Source organism: Annulohypoxylon maeteangense (genome assembly GCF_022496945.1).
Source record: "Annulohypoxylon maeteangense strain CBS 123835 unplaced genomic scaffold GGS22scaffold_3, whole genome shotgun sequence".
NCBI classification, from domain to species: domain Eukaryota; kingdom Fungi; phylum Ascomycota; class Sordariomycetes; order Xylariales; family Hypoxylaceae; genus Annulohypoxylon; species Annulohypoxylon maeteangense.
Window position 1 is genome coordinate 100972 of NW_025953250.1, and position 19382 is coordinate 120353.

At 43.6% G+C, this 19382-nt stretch overlaps 8 protein-coding genes and 1 non-coding gene across 9 annotated transcripts; 5 read left to right on the top strand and 4 right to left on the bottom strand.

Moving 5' to 3' along the window:
- Positions 1 to 1458: 1458 nt before the first annotated feature.
- GGS22DRAFT_185091 (uncharacterized protein) lies at positions 1459 to 2456 on the top strand (the record flags this gene model as incomplete). The annotated part of the gene is made up of 2 exons (XM_047964269.1): positions 1459 to 1683; positions 1749 to 2456. 2 exons carry the CDS (start codon positions 1459 to 1461, stop codon positions 2454 to 2456), a joined length of 933 nt encoding a protein of 310 aa, XP_047821547.1.
- A 326-nt stretch (positions 2457 to 2782) lies between these two features.
- Positions 2783 to 6486, bottom strand: GGS22DRAFT_154098 (DUF747-domain-containing protein). The gene is made up of 2 exons (XM_047959974.1): positions 3827 to 6486; positions 2783 to 3766 (listed from the first exon to the last, which is right to left on the bottom strand). Exons 1-2 carry the CDS (start codon positions 6242 to 6244, stop codon positions 3092 to 3094), a joined length of 3093 nt encoding a protein of 1030 aa, XP_047821548.1. The 5' UTR covers positions 6245 to 6486; the 3' UTR covers positions 2783 to 3091.
- A 1036-nt stretch (positions 6487 to 7522) lies between these two features.
- On the top strand, positions 7523 to 9823 carry GGS22DRAFT_88334 (beta-lactamase/transpeptidase-like protein). Its single transcript, XM_047968330.1, has 3 exons — positions 7523 to 8338; positions 8396 to 8777; positions 8825 to 9823. The coding sequence occupies exons 1-3, from the start codon at positions 7807 to 7809 to the stop codon at positions 9648 to 9650; spliced, it is 1740 nt and encodes a 579-aa protein (XP_047821549.1). The 5' UTR covers positions 7523 to 7806; the 3' UTR covers positions 9651 to 9823.
- A 201-nt stretch (positions 9824 to 10024) lies between these two features.
- On the bottom strand, positions 10025 to 10809 carry GGS22DRAFT_197701 (uncharacterized protein; the record flags this gene model as incomplete). Its single annotated transcript, XM_047966021.1, has 1 exon — positions 10025 to 10809. The coding sequence occupies exon 1, from the start codon at positions 10679 to 10681 to the stop codon at positions 10025 to 10027; it is 657 nt and encodes a 218-aa protein (XP_047821550.1). The 5' UTR covers positions 10682 to 10809.
- Positions 10810 to 11447: 638 nt separating this feature from the next.
- Positions 11448 to 11519, top strand: GGS22DRAFT_t22. The gene has a single exon. It is a non-coding gene; the product is annotated as a tRNA-Met (tRNA).
- Positions 11520 to 11929: 410 nt separating this feature from the next.
- GGS22DRAFT_88341 (carbonate dehydratase) lies at positions 11930 to 12912 on the top strand. Its single transcript, XM_047968331.1, has 2 exons — positions 11930 to 12259; positions 12338 to 12912. The coding sequence occupies exons 1-2, from the start codon at positions 12154 to 12156 to the stop codon at positions 12739 to 12741; spliced, it is 510 nt and encodes a 169-aa protein (XP_047821551.1). The 5' UTR covers positions 11930 to 12153; the 3' UTR covers positions 12742 to 12912.
- Positions 12913 to 13083: 171 nt separating this feature from the next.
- Positions 13084 to 14214, bottom strand: GGS22DRAFT_177963 (RNA ligase-domain-containing protein; the record flags this gene model as incomplete). Its single annotated transcript, XM_047963547.1, has 1 exon — positions 13084 to 14214. One exon carries the CDS (start codon positions 14212 to 14214, stop codon positions 13084 to 13086), a length of 1131 nt encoding a protein of 376 aa, XP_047821552.1.
- Positions 14215 to 14508: 294 nt separating this feature from the next.
- Positions 14509 to 15090, bottom strand: GGS22DRAFT_185097 (uncharacterized protein; the record flags this gene model as incomplete). Its single annotated transcript, XM_047964270.1, has 1 exon — positions 14509 to 15090. The coding sequence occupies one exon, from the start codon at positions 15088 to 15090 to the stop codon at positions 14509 to 14511; it is 582 nt and encodes a 193-aa protein (XP_047821553.1).
- A 1942-nt stretch (positions 15091 to 17032) lies between these two features.
- Positions 17033 to 18071, top strand: GGS22DRAFT_154102 (uncharacterized protein). Its single transcript, XM_047959975.1, has one exon. The coding sequence runs from the start codon at positions 17672 to 17674 to the stop codon at positions 17996 to 17998; it is 327 nt and encodes a 108-aa protein (XP_047821554.1). The 5' UTR covers positions 17033 to 17671; the 3' UTR covers positions 17999 to 18071.
- The last annotated feature ends 1311 nt before the right edge of the window (positions 18072 to 19382 follow it).

Sequence of the window (19382 nt, forward strand, 5' to 3'; positions counted from 1 at the left end):
TAGAACCGTCTTACCGGAATTCGGAGTGCTGTCTATTATAACGTCTTAGTTTTCGGTTACCATTCCGAGCTGAATCTTTAAAGTGTCAAGTGGAGAGGATCTTGGCTAGGTACCTACCCTTACAGCTACTAGGTATATTCAGGGGAGGGGTTAAGCCGTAGAAGGATGCCTAGGTATGAATGTTGTTGCATTCGATGCCTATACCACGCCTAACTAGGTACCTATAGACGCTGGTCAAGGTAATAAAGATACCGGCAGACTGGCAAATAATATTTTATTTCGAAATAAGATGAACAGTAATAGTACAAATTCATAATTACATAAGTGGTCTATGTTTCGCAATCTCACGATGTTTCCGTCGTTGTTTCGTTTCTTCGGGATTTATTAGAAGACCCTGTCCCCCCCGCCCGTCTGATTTGCATACTAGGTTCAGGGGTCGACATTATCATATTTTTATTTTTGGACGGGAAGATCTTACGGCATACATGCTCTGTATTCTGTAGGTACCTATTCCTATTATTCTGCGTTCTTTAAAGACGATTCAAGACGATTGAAGATGTGAATGGATTCCTCCATTATAAATCACTTGCGCAATCCGATTACTAGGTACTGACTTGCAACCGAATGTAACCATGTCAACTAGAAGAATGTGGTATCCTTTCTTTTTTTTCTCCTTCTCCTCTTCTCCCTGCTTTCCTTTTAATCCTTAATTATTCTTCGATCCCATTTCCCGGCCACCGGTCCCATTTAAACATAAGTTCCCGTTAGTGGCTCCATCGTGAGGGTATTTATTAGTCAAGTTTCTAGTCGTACAAGTACGACACGCTAGTGAGCTCTGGGCTTTATCACGTACCTAGGTCCTAAGTATCTCCTTTATTCGACGTCAGAACATAGATTTCGACGTCGTATCTGTCGTTTTTTCGTTTTTTCGTTCTTTCGTTTTGTTATGTTCGAGAAAGTCAATAAAAGAACGGTGTAGGAAATAAGACTTCGGGCGAGACACGAAAGGTCCTAGCGTTTCGATATCACGATCTTGCCTCCTCATAGGCTGGCTCGGCTTATTTTGAAGGTTGTACGAGAAACGCCATTTTCCATATCTGTACATGCCAATGCCTTGATTGGTTCTCTCATCCTTCTGCACACCATCTTAGCTTCCGTGTGTGCCATCCTCCAGGCGCATACTTGTGGAGTGTCCAAGACCTGAACGCTCCTCGCTCTTCGTTCAAATTACCAACGAGGGATGTAACTGCGAGGAAGAGTGTCAACCTCGTAGCTCGCGCGTTTCCTATCAACAGCAAGAGAATGCGAATGCCCCGAAAGTTTAGCACCGGCTTACTATTTCTCGACTACAAGAGCGATACCGACAGGTACGGAATCAGAATATTTCTAAATCTGACGCTATCGCTATCAAGGAGAGTGGGAATTGTCTGCAATATTTCTTCGTCTTGTCGCTATAGCATGCAGAAGCTGTTTGTGCGCCTTCGACGATACAGTCGTTGCGCGACGACAGCCGATAACAATCGAATGCATAGCAAACACCATCCTGATAGATCCCTCGACTTTATCTTGAAAGGGAAAGTCTACATCGAAGAACTTCCTCCGGATATTGAACCGATTAGAAGCTTTCTCGAAAAATACAGCGGCATCCGCGCTAAGGATATAGACGATCATATTCATGAGATAGTACGTATAAGTCCCCGCTCCTTCTCTCCTGGCTTAGGTTAGATGTTGTTGACATGGCATATTAGAGAGATCGCTTATGGGATATATACCCTTATATCTGCATCGGTCACTTTCGCTTCCTCTCGCTCAAGTTCACCCTGGATCCCCGGTACCAAATGGCGTTAAATCAACTGCTCGCACCTAAGTCTAAGGCCAACTTTCTTGATGTAGGCTGTTGTGTAGGCCAGATGTTGCGACAGCTCGTATTTGATGGTGCCGATTCTTCAAGACTTTTTGGTACAGATTTGGACCCCCGATTTCTTGAAGCCGGGTACGACCTCTTTAAGGATCGTGACAAGCTTAAATCTACTTTTGTAGTGGGTGATATGGTCAACCAGGGTAGCGAGAGTGATGATGGCGATAAAAGTCTCGAGTTATTTGACGGGAGGATGAGCATTATCCACGCAACTAGCTTCTTCCATCTCTTCACTCGGGAGAACCAAATACGGGCAGCTCAGCGGATGGTGCGGTTTCTCGACCCCAACGACCCAGACGTCATGATATTCGGACGTCAAGCTGGGACTACGACACCGGGCGATAGAGAAGGATCTAAGAGGACAAAGAGGTTCCTTCACAACGCTGCAAGCTGGCAAGAATTATGGGATGAGGTCGGTAAGCTAACGGGGACCTCATGGCGAACTGAAGTGGATGAGATAGAAGAGATTGGCATGCATCCAGACGGGAATGCTGACGAGACACTTCGACCCATACAATTTGGCGTTTTTCGGGCTTGATTGATTCCCCAAACTTAATATTACGACGGATGGAATACGTTATGCATGCATTAGCGAGCGATGGATACCGGAGTTTAGGGCATTGCTTACCTATGGGCCGTTATGTTAAGACAAGCATGGAGACAAGCATGAGTGACTATGGACTTCCTCAATACCTAGGTACTTTTTTAGGCCTATTAGATTGTATGCATACATACATCTCCAGCTATTTTCAATTTGAACTTTTAATCCTACGGTAGTAGGTATTTAAAAAGTCAACGTTTCTAACTACAACTACCTACTGGGTAGGTACCTACCTAGGTCTAGGTAGGTATCTGACTAGTGTGCTAAGATGTAGCCCTAAAGTTATGGGAATTCTTTATGTTGTTGGCATCAATGAAAATGTGCGCCCGTAAATTTATAACACGTTTAGCTGTGGGCGACCTTAGAATAATGGATTGTAGCAATATTTCTAAGGGCTCAGTCAATGCTGGAGTAACTGTAACAGTACCAGCAGCTTAATGATATTAAAAATGCTCTTAAACGCTCAATAACTATGCTAGACGCCATATGATGCGAAATATAATGCAATAGCCAGTCCTATAGACGTTAACGCCATGCCTTGTGAGAGATGAAGCTGGATCATTACGGTCTTTTCACCATATCCGCTTCGCTACCATCTCGTACCTCACCACCTTAGACAGCCCATCGTCACCTTTTTCCTTAAACTTTTCCTCTGTCTTCCTCTCTCGATCTCGCATCTTCTTCAACCCTTCCTTATCGTCCTCGTAAATACACTTTCTTCGATCATCTCCAATCTCAACCGCCCCCCAAGATCCAATGCGCTTACCAGGTTGCGAGAAATTCTCAGGTTCTGCTTTGCCAGTGGCTGCCGCATGCTCCCTACACTTCATGGAGGCGTACCGTTCCCTGGAATAATGGAGCAAAGCCATTCCCAGGAGGAGCTTTACGATAAGAAGCACAACCCATGCGAGGAAAAAGAATATCACCATCGTCAGCAATGCAATTGCGTCATCGGAAGAAAAGGTCCAGAATGGCCGGACATGGGGAGAATCGTATGGGTAGCCATATACTGCTCGACCGAGAGCGTTCCTGAGTAATGTGTCGAGGTGCTCTAATGCGGCAATCATAGCAGGTGAAGACGGGGTCGATGATTCGACCGAAAGCTCGGTGGTCGAGGTTGGTATTGGGGGACTAAGATGGGTGGCGAGGAACATGTGGTAGACCTGAACGGATGCTCGGATGAAAAGGCAGGATAGTGGTAAAACTGGTAGCCCCAACCGTCGAGTCAACGAAGGTGCCGAAAATGCCTATATAGATGCACTGTGAGTAATTAATCTGAAACAGTTCCTGGAATGAATTTGACATACATTTGTGTAATAATCCTTACATAAGATATCTAGCATCCTGTTGTAAAGTTTTGGTTTTACATTGTTGAACTTGTTGATGTATGCATGCTTGATCCAATCTACCATCATCTCGATACCTATGACGACGAGAAAGGGAGAAAGCACTTCACCCGACAGAATCCAGGACGGCAGGACAGTGAAGCTGTTGGGAATGCTTGAGCTGGTATGGACTGGCCCGGGTTTTACGGCGCCACCGTCCAGATCACTCCCGGCTCCTACAACGGAGAGTCCACCTACTTCGACAACGTTCCTCATCCCGATGATTAAGAGAATAATCCACAGCTGAAATCGTTCGACGACATCCGAACAAGTCAGCTGAAACAAATTCTCTTTTTCGATCCTCTTGAACACGCTTCCCTTGATCTCCACGAATTGGTTGGATATCAAGAGAGTGAGGAGAGAATTCGAATAGGAGTTCACAGCAACATTTAGGGTGATAACTTGATAAAATAGACACATTGTGTGAATGACGTTGTATACCAGTGATAGGATAAACATCCCAAAGGGTAGGAGGACCTTAGATCGCCCAGAGCTGTTCCTAGAGAGGGTCTCGGAGCTGAAGAGACACTCTAGGATGTCTTGACCAACAGCCGAGAGGAGCCGATCCCCAACCTCGAGGATGTTATAGATGACGTACAGCTTCATCGAGGACTGAGCACGAATAACATGATACATCCGACTAGCGTCGAGGTTCATTAGAGCCATGGCGCTACAGATGAGGACGAAGCCCTGGAGCAGATCGGCTTTATGGTAAGATGTTAGATTAGACGGCATCGACTTTGTTCGTCTGTGACGATATCCTCCAGGCCTAGGCATAGGATGTTTTGGAGGGTGGAAGACACCATTACCATTCAACCGAGAGGTCTCGGCGCCCGAAATGCTCGAGACTTCAGACGAGGTCCGGTGCCGCGTAGTCCCATTCTGGTGAGTGGTGGATCGATTCTCGCTAGTCCGGCTCTCGCTTCTCTCCGATTCGCTTACCGCGTGACTGCTGTCTGGCCGGTGCCGCGAGGGAGCCCGTCCTCTTTTTCCCCTTTGCCACAGACGCCAAGTGCCTTGCCACACATAGCCAACGACCCACCTGGCTTCTTTCCATATCACGTAAGCCCACCACTTCAAAAGTACGCCGAGAGCAATGAGAAATCTCATAGGTAAAATAGTGAAGGTATATAGCCAAGCATCCAGACATGCTAGCGTGCCGAAGGTAAGGATACGCTCGAGGTATGGAGGTAGGAGCAGAGCATTAAGCAGCCTCTCAAACTTGACCGCACTAGACTCGTAAGGGGTATCGGCGGACTGAGAATGGTGAATATAGAGAGGACTGGGTCTCTGGCCGGCGAGTTCGAGCTGTAAATGGGTAGGAAGGGACATAGGCGGGAGAGGTACGGTAGGAAGTATAGGAGACGGTGGCGATGGATCGGCTCGGTCCGTTTTAGGAGGTGGCACAGGAGGCTTGGGCGAAACGAAGGACAGGTTTAGAGGAGGTGGTCGAGGAAGGGGGTTGAAGGAATTTCGTCTCGTAGAATGCGATTCGTTCGTAGGGGGTCCAGTGGAAGATCTCCTGTTGATAGGAGGAGTGGAAAGTGTTCGTTGCGATGCGGGAGGTCGCCGAAAGTCGGCAGCCGTTCTAGGGCCATCGTTATAAGCTGGCACGGGCGCATCTTTTTCTATGAGTGGCGTGTGAACAATGTTTCGGAGCTGCTCGGCCATTGATGGACGAGATCCCAGCTCAGCAGCACCGGCAGACATGGGATACTCGGTGCCGTTAGGCTTGCGCTGGGAAACTATGGCAATAGGTAGTGAGTCGGGTGATGAGGTTAACGCTTGCATCTGAGAGGCAGAGAGCTTCCTAACACTCTCATGGCTCGCCTTCTTCGTAGCGGATTTTGAAGTCGACTGTGTACGTGGCTTAGTGACGGAATCGGCAGGTCGGTTAGGGACAGCCTTGTCTGAAATACTGGGTGTTGTAATGGACGAGTAAGAGTGCCCCTTAACATGTCCATTGCCGTGGCCGTTCCCGCTCCCGTTGTAGCTATTACCAGGTGCTGAGTGCTCTTCTAATGAATGTATATGTTTACTTCCGTTGATCATAGATTTCTCGTTTATGTTACTTGAATCGAAGCCTGACTCGTTCCCGTCAAATTTTGGCGTGACGGGCGTCGAGGAAATAATTTCGAGGGTAGGAAAAGGATCAGCCGGCGGCGTTGGGTATTTTTCTGCCTTGACTATAGAGGTATCTCGATACTGCTTCTCTCTCTCCAAGCTTCTCCCACATCTATCATCTACCACCTCCTTCTGTGAACTCGTGGGATCTTCATTATTGCGGTTGTCGTTGACAAATCCGCCTTCACTTTCGTCTCGTGTGATTAATTCCGGCATTAGGGAGACGACGTCGTTCTCGTTAAGCCCATCCTTTCTGTGACGATAGCCGATTTCGCTACTCCTCAAACGAATGGCATTTACTAGCTTGTAGGATACAAGGTCATCGGAAACTGAGAGTAAGTATCGATCAGATCGACGAGTAAGCGATCGTGAAACTATTCGTTGGTGTAGCTGATAGTTATGGAGACGGTATGTAGATAGTGAATACGATAAAGATTGCGTAGAACAAATAGAATGATAGAATGATAGAATGATAAAAGAGGCCAAGTTGAAATTCCACAAATTCCCCAGGGTCCAGAACCTTATCGATCAACTATCATTAGCGTGGCAGAATACAGTGCGGGAAGCTGCAAGCTATGACTCCAAAAATAGCTAGGTAGCCCCTAGCCATGAGATGCCGCTGCAACTTGACTACCTAGTAGGTAGCAAGTACGAAATACGTCATTTTGTTGTCACTTGGTACAATCCATTGTAACCTTGGGAAATCTTAAACCCGGCGTCGCACTGTATTTACCCCTAAATTACCCAGGTACCAATTTATGCACTGGCAATATCCATCTCTCAATATCAATATTTTTATTCCTCTATTACTTCATGCCTACCTAGGTAGAGTCTTATATAATGATAGTTAATGAAATCAATCCGTGTTATTCGGCCTAACGGAAAGACGAGCGACTTTTTTTTTTTTTTTTTTTTTTTTTTTTTTTTTAAAAAAAGCGGCAAATTACCTACCTACCTACATATCTACCTACCAATGCGCATTGAAAAGAAATAAGATCTTTAGAATGTGACAGCACATGGAAATATTCTAATATTCTTGCGTTCTCCGCGAAACGTCTTTTTGCTCCTAGACCGCTAGGTACCTGCCTAGGTAGGTATGCTGCGAATATGAGTATATCTATAAGTCCTGAAGATGTATTCCGAGCCAGGAAGAAAATTTGGATGCGAAATGAAGCAAGAGAGAAGCGAGAGCGACTGCGAGATATGTAGGTAGGTACCTGGCATATACAGTATCTTAAACCTTGGATTCATGGGGACCAAGAGCCACACTGCTACACTCTAAGCCTTACCTATTGCTCATGGCAAGATGGCTGTGGTCGTTGACGGGGCCAAGTCCGAGTTTCTATTCCGGTAGAGCTGATCACCGCGTGGGACCAAAAACCGATCCAACCAATCAAAATATCGAGTAATCCATCAAATCGGACCCTCCATTCTATTAAGCAACCTCGACTGCTTGGACGATGCAAATCATATACTAGGGTTTTCAGCTTCTTCCTTCGTCTCTCTTCTCTCCCAATTCAATTTACTCGTGATTGTAGGACTGTATCATGTCCCCTTACAATCAGTGGCTGAGTTATGATGAGAGCAGCTCGCACTTGTCTCCATTTCGGAGTGAAATTAGCTCCATGCTACGGTCTAGCATTTGCCTTACTATGATGGACTCTATTCTATCATGGAGATAGATAACCCAATGAAGATACCTATATATAGAGGCGGCCCAGTCTCTACCTACATATATCGACTCTTTAAGATTCCTGATACAGCGACTCAGACACAACATGATATCTCGATACGACCTCTTAGCAAACGTTTTCGTAACCTTAGCAGCTAGTAATGTCGCTCTGGCTGCCCTCAATGGACATTGTCCTCCTTTAGGACCAGTCTTACCTGCTCCGACGAATCCCGCAGCACACCAATCGGTCCAATTAGCCATACATAATATTACGGACGCCTTCCACAACCTTACTGCTGAACTTAATTATACCGGTATATCGATCGCAGTTAAGTCTATACACGAGGACTCTCCGCTTCTAGAGCTTCATCACACACCCGCAGTTCTCAACCCTAATGGGACCGCCGTTATTGATTCGCAGACTGTGTATCGACTTGGAAGCATTTCCAAGATATTCGCCGTTCTCTCTCTTCTACAGCAGAGCCAAGTAAAGATGGACGACGTCATCACGAAATATGTCCCCGAATTACTTGAACTCGAAGGGGAGATAGACGAAATCAGCGACATCACTACAGTTAGGTGGAACGAGGTAACCCTTGGTGCACTTGCATCACACATGAGCGGTATCGGCACAGATTGTGAGTGACATGACGGCATCATTCTTATACATAGGTACGCTTGCTAAGAATTTCTAGTGGTCAATGATTTGGCTAGTATCCCGACAGACTGGACCCAAGTTGGTTTGCCCAAGTTGAACGAGTCCTCGAAAACTGGATGTGCAGGAGTCCTTGGCCTTCCACCATGTAATAGAACGGAATTTTTCCGAGATTTCGGAAAACGCCATCCGGTATACGCCCCGTTCACAAACCCGGTCTACTCGAATGTTGCAAGCGTTATCCTAGGCTTTGCTGTTGAGGCGATCACCAATACGACCTACGAAAACTATGTGAGGCAGTCGATCTTTGGGCCTCTTTCTATGACGAATACCACGATATTCACTGGTCCCAAAGAGAACTCGTGGGGGTTTATTCCGGTGAATGAGACTTGGTGGGGGAGTAGTTTAGGATACGAAGACATGTAAGCCATGATGCTAATTAAGTATGAATAATGCTAACAGTAAGTAGGGCTGGTGGCTTCTATTCAAACACACTCGACCTACTTTCTTTTGGTACTGGCCTTCTAAAGCATACTGTACTAGATTCGGTTAAGACGAGGAAATGGATGAAACCATTGACATCCACTTCTTCGTCTGGCCTCCTTTTGGGAGGACCGTGGGAAATTATTCGGTCTAATACTGTCACGAAGGATAAACGCCTTATTGAGTTCTATTGCAAAGCTGGAAACTTGGCTTCATATAACAATGAGCTTTGCCTCATACCAGATTACGATCTTGTTATTACAATTCTCTCGGGCGGACCACAATCCAATGCCGACCTAGTCGATTTAACTCTGTCGAGAATCGTCCAAGGTCTGCTTCCTGCCATCGAAGACGCTAGTAAGGCAGAGGCTATACCAAAGTTTGGTGGTACTTATGCAGATGCTACTACGAACTCGACCATCACCCTTTCTCTAGACGACGCTCCCGGCTTTTCCGTCTACGACTGGGTTATCCGCGACGTTGATATCATCAAGAACTACGGCAGATTTGCAGCGTTATCGAGTAGTCCGACAGATAGAGCCGTCTCTGTTCGACTGTACCCCACAAACTTGGGCTCGCAATGCCATACTGCGTGGCGAGCTGTTTTTGATATTGGTACCCCCGAACAACTCGCTGCAAAGGAATCAAACTTATTCTGGTCCGATGCAAGTTGCCATACATGGGGGACCATGGATAGGCTCACGTATGGGTTTCGATCGATGGACGAATTCGTTTTCGAGCTTAGCAGCAATGGATCAGCGCAGAGTGTGAATCTTAGAACGTTCAAAGTTGAACTAGAGCGGAAATTATGAGAAAAACGCCACGCTAATTTGACTCTTAAGCATTAGACAAGGGTACCAGGTACGCAACGGATTATAATGCTAAACCTTTCTACTTCGTATACGTCTATATTTCCATATATTGACTTATTATTCATATATATTAACATAACGTCTCCAAATGTTGATCCAGTACTGGTTCATTTATACATCACCTACATAGTAGCAGACGTGGACACGGGTTTCATTGTAAACAACAAACAGTCTTATTAACTAACTAGTAAACATAAGTACAAGGCCAACTCCAACTAATATACGTCGTAGGTAAATATGTTTCCGAATTCATCCCCTAGGTAATTTACTTAGTTGACGAAATCCGACTCTCTAGAACTTCTGGAAAATGCTGATTAATTCACCTCTGCTGCTTTCGCCTCGAGAGGGCGAGGCTCTTTCAACCCTTCTTCGAAAGTCTTGGTCAATCCCGCGCGTCGGCAAATGGTCGTAAGAACGGCCTTGTTAGCAGAAGGCAAGCCCTTCCACGCTGGCGCTGCTTTGTCTGTCCAGTCCCAGACTACGTAAGAGGCAAAATACTTCACGAGGCTCTTACGGTCAATGACGTCGGGCATCTGGATGATGGTCCTGAGGAGAATGGCCCGCTGAGTCATGTTCGCTACCCGATTTTTGCGGAAGTAGAACGCGACCTGGGTTCGAGCGTTCTCGTTCAGCTGGGCGACCTTCTCCGCGCTAAGCTTACATTGCTGACTCTTCTTTGCGGCGGCAATGGCCTGGCCTGCGGTTGCCTTCGATTGTGCCTCGCGGCTCTTCGCGTACCTATTCTTCACGTACTGGTACTTTTCGGCTCCTTTCAGACCGTTCCCGAACGCGTCCATCTTGACCTTGCACTCGTAGCACGGGTAGCCTTGCGGTCCATTAACGTACACGGTGATGACGGAGTGAAACTCCTCGGCCTCGTGCGGGAAGAAGAGGCAGAACTTCGACTTACCCATGCTGGTGAGAACTTGGTGACCACAGCTGTGGTTCGTTTGGCGGATGGTTTGGCACATGATGGACGATTGAAGTAGAGATTTCCGATGAAGTGGGAAATTGAAGAACAAGAGAGATAAAGTATTGGCGATATCGATGGATTAGAGCTTTGATCGAACTGTTCAAGTTGGTTTGAAGTTGTTGGTGCTTATGATTCGAAAAGATGCAATCATCGCCAGGTATATATAGAAGTTACCTTGGCAAGGGCTCTTAGATGTTGTTCTATCTATTGTTGAACAATGACTTTGTCTCTTTATTCATACTTATGCCTCTGATCTTTATCGGAATCAAAGGAATTGTTTAAGTTAACAATTCTCGTTTGTTCGTAGGTATGAACCACATCCATGTTACCTTACAAGCTATTGAGAGATACCTCCTTGTCCACTCACGGATCTTGAGAAAGCGTTCACGGCGCATTCTATCAGTCCATCCACTGATTCAGGGATGGTATTAAAGTTGTACATCACCTTCCGGCAAGGGACGCTATTTCTATTTAGGTACCATAGGTACTACGTAGATGCGATATTCTCGTGATTTAGATCTCCCATACCATTCCTAGGTACCTACTAGGTATTTCTGAGTCCTTTCTAGGTATATTACAGAGGGCTTTCAACCAGACAGACACCTATTAGGGACACATGAATTTCGCAAGTGTTTGCACTTTATCTAGAAAGCACTGACCAAAACTTCGGTAACACATTTAATCCACATTCACTCCTCATAGTGCACAATTACATAGTGTTTTTCATCCAAGTGTGGAAAGTCTTGAGTTCCTTGTAAGGTAAAAGCTCTGTGGCGCAGCGGAAGCGCGCCGGGCTCATAACCCGGAGGTCCTCCGATCGAAACGGAGCAGAGCTAACTTTTCTTTCCTTTTTTTCTTCAGCTCTACCATTAGGGCATGCACCTAACCTAGCTAGATACCTACCTAGTACCTACCTACCTATTTACTAATTAAATCTATTATGTGGAGTCCATCACGAGATTAGTACATATTTCCGCGGATGCAGACAGCTTAATCGTTAGTTAGATTTTAAACGTCGCATACCTAGGTAGTTACGGGATTTGTTTTATGAATCGGTCATATTACCTACTAGGTACCTACTTACCTTACCTTGGAAGTGTTAATTGCCGTTTGTGGTCGGCCTTTGTCCCGGCCTATTGGTTCTAATTATCTCTGCCACGTCGGCGACCATTCCCCGCAGAGGTGAATAGATACTAGCTAAGGTGATGACGTGATCACTATTGATATGGCGATATGATCGAAATCAGTAATTCGATTGCTTATTCTAGTATGTATGCAGACTATCTAGATAGAAACTGAGATTGCCTGCAACAGCCATTGCGTCACTTCTTGTTGTCCAGGGACAGAAAGGGATATATAAGACCCTTGTTACCAGTTTTAGATCGAGGTAACATTGATTCCAAACTCGTGGGATATTTGAGATCAACCTTCACTTTTAAGAACTATTTCTTCCATACCACAACCACAAACATGACTTCCCCTATCCAGAAAAACCTCGTGGAGAAGAATGCTGAGTATGCCAGTCATTTTACAAAGGGCGACCTTGCTCTTCCACCAGCCAAACACTATCTGATTCGTACGTCCCCAGTATCATTAATTGCATCTGAAGCGCGAGTCCCAAAGAGAAAAAAAAAAGAAGCTGACGACGATTAAGTGACATGCATGGATGCTCGTCTCGACCCGGCTGCTGCATTCGGCATTGACCTCGGCGATGCTCATGTTATCCGCAATGCCGGTGGTAGCGCGAGAGACGGCCAGCGGTCCATCATCATATCGGAACAACTTCTCGGGACGAAGGAGATCATCCTCATCAAGCATACCGGTTGTGGCATGCTGACATTTTCTAACGAGGATGCTCACGGCCTCGTAAAGAAGAACCTAGGTCCCAGTGCCGTGGCGGAGATCGCTACACTTAACTTCCTCCCATTTACCAACTTGGAAGATGCCGTCAGGGAAGACGTTGACTACCTGAGGAAAAGCGCAACTGTGCCAGACGGTGTGATCATTAGTGGCTGGATCTACGAGGTTGAAACAGGCAAGGTTAGACAGGTAGTGTAGAGAAGGTAGATACCTAGTACTCGTTAGAAATGGTGAGCAGATCGGGGTAAAGGGTACGGGAAAAGGGGTATTGGGGAAAGAAGGAGGTTTGTTTGGAGTGCTGAAATCGTTAACTACAGTCATTAGCATTTTCGCTGTTAGGAAGAATAAAGAATTAAGCAATGTTTTTTTATTTTATTTTATCCTTTCCGAGTGCATCGCGAACTAGGATCATTGCATCTCGCGAGATCCATAAATCTCACAATCTTCCGAGACCCCATTTGATCCTGTCCTTCGTTTAATCAATAGCAACGCAAAGCATCGTGAAATAAAGGCAGAAAGGAAACCACATATTTCCCTGCTTTAATCCTTTCCTGTTTCAAGAAGCCACGGATTTGAAATGGCCTTGAAAGCAAAACTAGCATCAATTGATTTGAAAACCAACCCCTCTCTCGCCCGACCCTTCATCCCTGTCCCTTCTGCTCTGAGGAGGAGATCGTGAACATCATTGGCGAATGCAGATAGCTTGATACGGTCCGAAATTATGGGCACGTGCTCCCATCCAAGCCTATCGCATATGTCTTTTACGGTTTCCGGCCGTAGGTCTTCCTGGTTGTCGATATCGAAAATGCCGAATACGAAGAAGATGTGTTCTCCTGGTTCAAAGCCGATTGTGTTAGACATGATATCGAAACCGCAGAGCTCGCCTTGTACTGCGATGTTATGTCCAACTTGACTAATCTTCTCGGTTATGCCTTGTTTCTTAGCAGTGTTCCAAAATAAGGAGGTTGATGATTCGACTAGATCTCGGGTTCTATTGCATATGCCGATGCGAGTTGATCCGATCTGTTGGCATTGCGAGTCTTCATTGGGAGATGGCAAGATTGAATACCACTTCGAGTCTTTCTTAACCGCATAGACGCTCATAGGGATACCGTCTAGCTTTTCTGTGATCTGATATTCGTCTTCTCCGTGATCCCTAAAAAGAGTTGGCAAATTCTGGGCTCTTTCGCAACCTGGTTGGGGGAAGAATATGGGCGGCGTTTCGAGGCTATGGGTGGTCCCTCCATTTTTGGTATTCTCCCATTTCTTGACTCCAAGAATGTCCTCAAAAGATCGGTTTCTTATCATCATTTCAGTGGTTTCCATGCCATGGCGGTTCTTCATTCGCGTATACAGATCTGAAAACTCGGTGAATGTATCAAGGTGGAATATGAGACCCTGGGATATGTGCTTGGATACGATCATGGTCGTGACCACATAACCGGACTTGTTGTTAGAGAAAGCACAAAACTCCCAGAAATTATGATTGCACGGAAGTAGGCTGTCGACTTCGAAGTATAGAACTGATTGACCGTCATAGAACCCTTCGTTCCGTCCGACAACCACATTCCATCCGTCCACTGTGACGACGTTGTATCGTGATCCCGCGATAGGGGAAATATTGGAGATGCGTCTTACGGTGACGAGTTTTCGGCGAATCTGGCGCGACATGATTATTGATAATCGAAAGAGTGGAAATATCCGAGAAAGGAAATCTGTTTGGTTTTTAAAGGTTAGGATTCGAATTTCATAATTAAATGTTTAAATGTTCAAATATGTACCTAGGTACCTACCTAGGTACTGAGGGAAGATGAACAGTTCAAACTTACATCGAGATGAAAAAAGGAAACTGCGCAAATAAAGCTAAAAATGGAAATAGGAAATGAAACTCAATTGGGAATAGCAGACTTGTGAGTATTGTGTGTATCGTAAGTAGCGATTACAAGTTCCAAGGTTATTATCCCCTTACGCGACAGGAATGGGTTGACTGCCCCCAGTTCCAGGAGGATCACGATCTTCTTGATTCTTGTCGCCGTGGTTACCATCGGAATAGTCGGGTGCATCGATAAAGAGAGGTTCATCCTCTCCGTCGTCTTCGTCATCTTCCATCTGTCGTTGCTCTTCTCTCTTCTTCTTCTGATACTCCATACGTATCTTCTGTAGAAGATTACCCGATTTTTTCTTCAACGCCTTCGACGAGCCTTTCATTCCATGGAAAGATCGAGCGTGCCCAACTAGGGAATGGAAATTGGAATAGGTGCTACCATTTTCCATGCAATCAGCCCATGTGCAGGGCCAGTTTCCGGTTCTCTGGTTCTTCTTGTAAGCAGAATCGACCCGATGCTTCTTCGAAATATGAGATCGGATATTGTGACTCTCGTTCGCCATACGAGCACCACAGGGCCGTCGTCGCACACTTAGACGGCATTCGAAGCGTCCATCATTCAGCACATTACCGTATGCCCCCTCCACAGCCGGGACTGGGCGATGTCTGGTGGTTGACTTGCCCTTCTTTGCTATCTTCTTTCCCTTCTTGTTGGGCGCCATAGCCTGGTAGAACGAATAATTAGAAAACTAGTGTCAGCGAAAGGGTAAAAGGGAATTCCGTCAAGACAGCGATGGGGAAACCAGCTTAGTGTAGCGATAGAAACATATAGTTAGGGACAGTTACATAAGAAGATGAGGACGTGGTCGTATAATCAATGTAGGTACCTACTAGATACTTACCTAGTAAGTATGTACCGACAGTGAATATGCGTATTTATAGTACCACACTTCTTGTCGCTAGTATTATACCACAAGACTAGGTAGGTATGGTAGGCTATAAGTAGGTAGGTATAGAACCGGTGATAGTGATAGTAATTATGATGGTGATGATATGGCAAGGAGATGGAAATACTTACTACTCAGAATTTTAGAGAGTAGACGGGTGTGGTTGCTTGATCAAAGTTGAGTTGGATTGGTGAAATAAAGGTGATAATATTGGAGAGACTTGGGAATTGAGAGTTGATTGAATGCTTTACAAATCGCGTTGGTGGTATGTCGAGGGATAGGATAGATATGACTGTGAATATGTGTAGGTATGGAAGAAGTTGAGTTGATGCAGAAATAATATCTCAGATGGTGCGTAGAATTTGTGATGTGGGTGGGTTATTATAAATACTATTCAGAAACCTAGGAACTTTTACTCTACAGGAAGGTATAAGAGTCATTCAGAAGGGAATTTGGAAGTAGTTTATTACTAGGGACCGATTCCTCAGCAAACCATTCCTAAACCAGGCTGATCTGGCCGGTTTCGAGTATCGTAGAGGAAGGCACTTGGCTTAGTACGGTCCAAATAGGTATAGATAGGTATTTTTCTAATAAGGTAAAATAAGAGATAGTAACTGCCTGTTGAAAGAGGAAGAGGACGGCGAAGACGGTGATAACAAGGAGGAAGTAACTAGGATGATGATGATAGTACCACGAGAAGGGCGAGAACAACGTGAATAATAATGACGGCGAGCTACCGTAAGAATGGCGGGAACCATGGGGCTGTGAGAGCGGGACGGCGAGAATGGTAGAAATGATGCCGATGGTGAATTCCCCCATAGGTATGGAATATGACAAGTTTACTGATAAATAAAAGAAAACAGCAAACTTGACAACGAAAACCAAAGCAGAAAGCTTCTCAATGGAAAACATAAGACAATAAAAAAGAAAACTTTTAGAATTATCCCACACTTCGTTATTGTCGCTATTTTCTTCATGTTATACATGTATTTTACACTCCTAGGGCAGTTGTTCACATTGTCTCACCCCTTAACGTCATTTTTGACTTATCTTATTTTCTCCGACTGAGTATCAACTCCTAGATTATATACCGTTGCAACATAGTGTACATAGGTAGGTACAAATAATAATTACCTATGGATTACGCAACGTACCTCACAATTACCTAACTATATAGGTATCATAAAAAGGGTCTAGGACTACTTCGAGGAAGTAACTAGGCCCTCGGTGGTTTTTTGGGGGTTCCTTTTTGACCTGTGTCATCACAAGCGTAGGAATCGGGAGACATCCTCAAGATAGGTATACAGCCTATCAGTGGTAACTGTTAACCTTGATCTCTTGTCGAGAGCATGGACGATTCCTATTCCAATACTCATTGTGGTCGTGAGTCTCATATTGAACCTCGAGGATAAAGGTAATTGTTAACATGTATTAAGGTAGTTAGCTTAATTAGGTAGCTAGTGATAATAGGTAGGTACCTGCCTTTCTATGATCGTATTGTAAGATGTCTCCGTTGCCCCTAGAGGGGATGTTATGTTTCAAAACTTCAGCCCTAAATCAACCGACATTTTACTATGAAAACAAGCTTTAACCTATCTGGTTATAATGATGGGAACGGGTTCAACTTTTCTGACCTAGGCATCGATCCCACCCGAGAAGATAACTTCGAGGACTTCTAGACATAACACATGCCATCAGACAACCCTAAGCTGCAGAAGTCAGCCATACAGTCAGTGGAAGGATCGTGACAAACCGGGATACATTCACTTATGTAATGATGTTGCCTTAACGCGCTGGCTGGATAGAATTTGGTTTCCGTTCTACAGTAACTCGTACTTGGACGGGCAACTGTAGCAACCGCCTTGTAGCTCATTCTTGCCGTAGGCTATTTACGTATAACAGCATGTTCACCCACCAGATCATAGTCCGCGAGTAGTTCTCTTACGCCGGCGTCGCGCGGCTGCTGCATGCGACAGACCCCCATGGCGAGCAGGTCTCGACGTACGGACTGCAGCTGCCCTACCGCTACAGCGTCCCACTGCTGGTCCCCAGCAGCGTGCTCTATTGGACGGTCTCCAACACGCATTATATAGTCATTATCTACGTCGGTAAGACTTTTCCTATGGCGCCACTGTCCCCATCAGTTTTGAGATACTGGTCCTTGTTTTCGCAGCAACTAGATAGTCATGAGTGCGACGTGTTACGCCTCAACTGTAGAGGCCTTTCTTCGACGTAGACCTGTTAAGCGCCTCCCCGCGGTACCCCTAGAGGAACGCGACGTGGATTCTGGACTAGTAATAGTACAAGGCCAGCCTTATCGCGGTAACTGCTTTTGGACGCTACCATAGATATCGAAATGTCGGACTTGGGGATAGGTACAGCAAGGCATACAAACGGTAGTCTAGGGGCGTTGACGGATGACTCGGAGAACGACTGGGTGAGCGATACGGGAGATGAAGAAAACGCGGTGGGTGATCTCGAGACGGGTCTTCAGTGCCAGGAGCGCCGTGTTCGGCTGCAGATATACCGTTTGCGATTAAAATGGGGCGAGATGCAAATGCCGCCGCCCTTCTACGAACAGTGCGAGGAGTTGGAAGGGTCAGTAGACTATTTGAGCTTTGGGACCGAAAGACAGTGGTTAGGGGAGCCAAAAGAAGGGCGGTTGTATGTCATTTTGCAATGATTAAAAGACCATGGCAACATGGTTAGAACCTATTCATAGGATCTTTTCTCACAAAGCTCGATTTTATTTTATTCGTCTGCGCATATTCTCTCTAATATTGACTAGAGAAAGGTTGAATTAGTACTGTACATAGTGGGCAAAGAGAATAGGCTGTTGTATGAGAAAAGAATTGAAACTTTTCTGAGTGTAAATAGTAAATATGGATACTTGGTATACACTCCTTACAGTGCGTATCACCGTACCTTTAATAGTGAGTGCGCGTACCTAAGTGTTATACTACCGGGAGGGGGGGGTGTTTGGACATAATCACAAGGATAGTCACTAGGTGTGGACATAATGTCAACTGGTAATTATTAATTTATAATCATTAGTCTAATTGGTTATTGGTGGGATAGTATTACTCCCGAGGGTAATTGTAACCCTTTAGTAAGGGTTATATCGAAGGAAATAGTTACTTTAAAAATAACTTTACTTTTTATTATAACGGTTGTTAATTTAATAAATGTTAGGTTAGTAATCGTTATTACGTTAATAATTATTATTAAATTTAATTTTTTTTAGAAAAAAAAAGAAAAAAGAAAAAACTATTACGGTTAATTAAATTTTTATTACTTTAAAGTTTTTAAATGTATTTTTATTACTTTAAAAAATTAAATTTTTTTTTTATAATTATAATTATTTAAATTATTTAAATTATTAATTTACGAAATTTATTATTATATTACGAAAATTATAATTTATAATTTATATAATTATTAATTTTAATTATTTCGAATTTTAATATATAATTTATTTAAAAAGTTTAAAAATACGTATTTTAAATGCGTTAATTTAATATAATATTAAGTTTTAATATTATTATTATATTTTAATATTATTATTAAAATTAAAAATAAATTCGGTTTTAAATTATTATAATAATTATATTTATTTTATAACGTTTTTAATTATATAATAATTATATTAATATATAATAATATTAATTTAAAAATTATAATTATAATATTATTAATTTTTAATAAAGTTTATAAAAGGTAATAATTAAATTAAAATATTAAAATGTTAATTATAATTATATTTAAATATTTCTTTTTTTTAATAATATATATATTTAATATTTAAATATATATAAATATATTATTAAAAAAAGGAAATGTTTAAATATAATTATAAAAATAATTATTAAATATAAATATAATGTTAATTAATAATTATTAATTTATAATTATTAATTTAATTAATTATTAATAAAATAATATTATTTTCGAAAATAACCGTAACTTTTTAATAAAAATTATATTAAAAAAAATAATTACTTTAAAAATAACTTCACTTTTTATTATAACGATTATTAATTTAATAAATATTAAGTTAATAATTATTA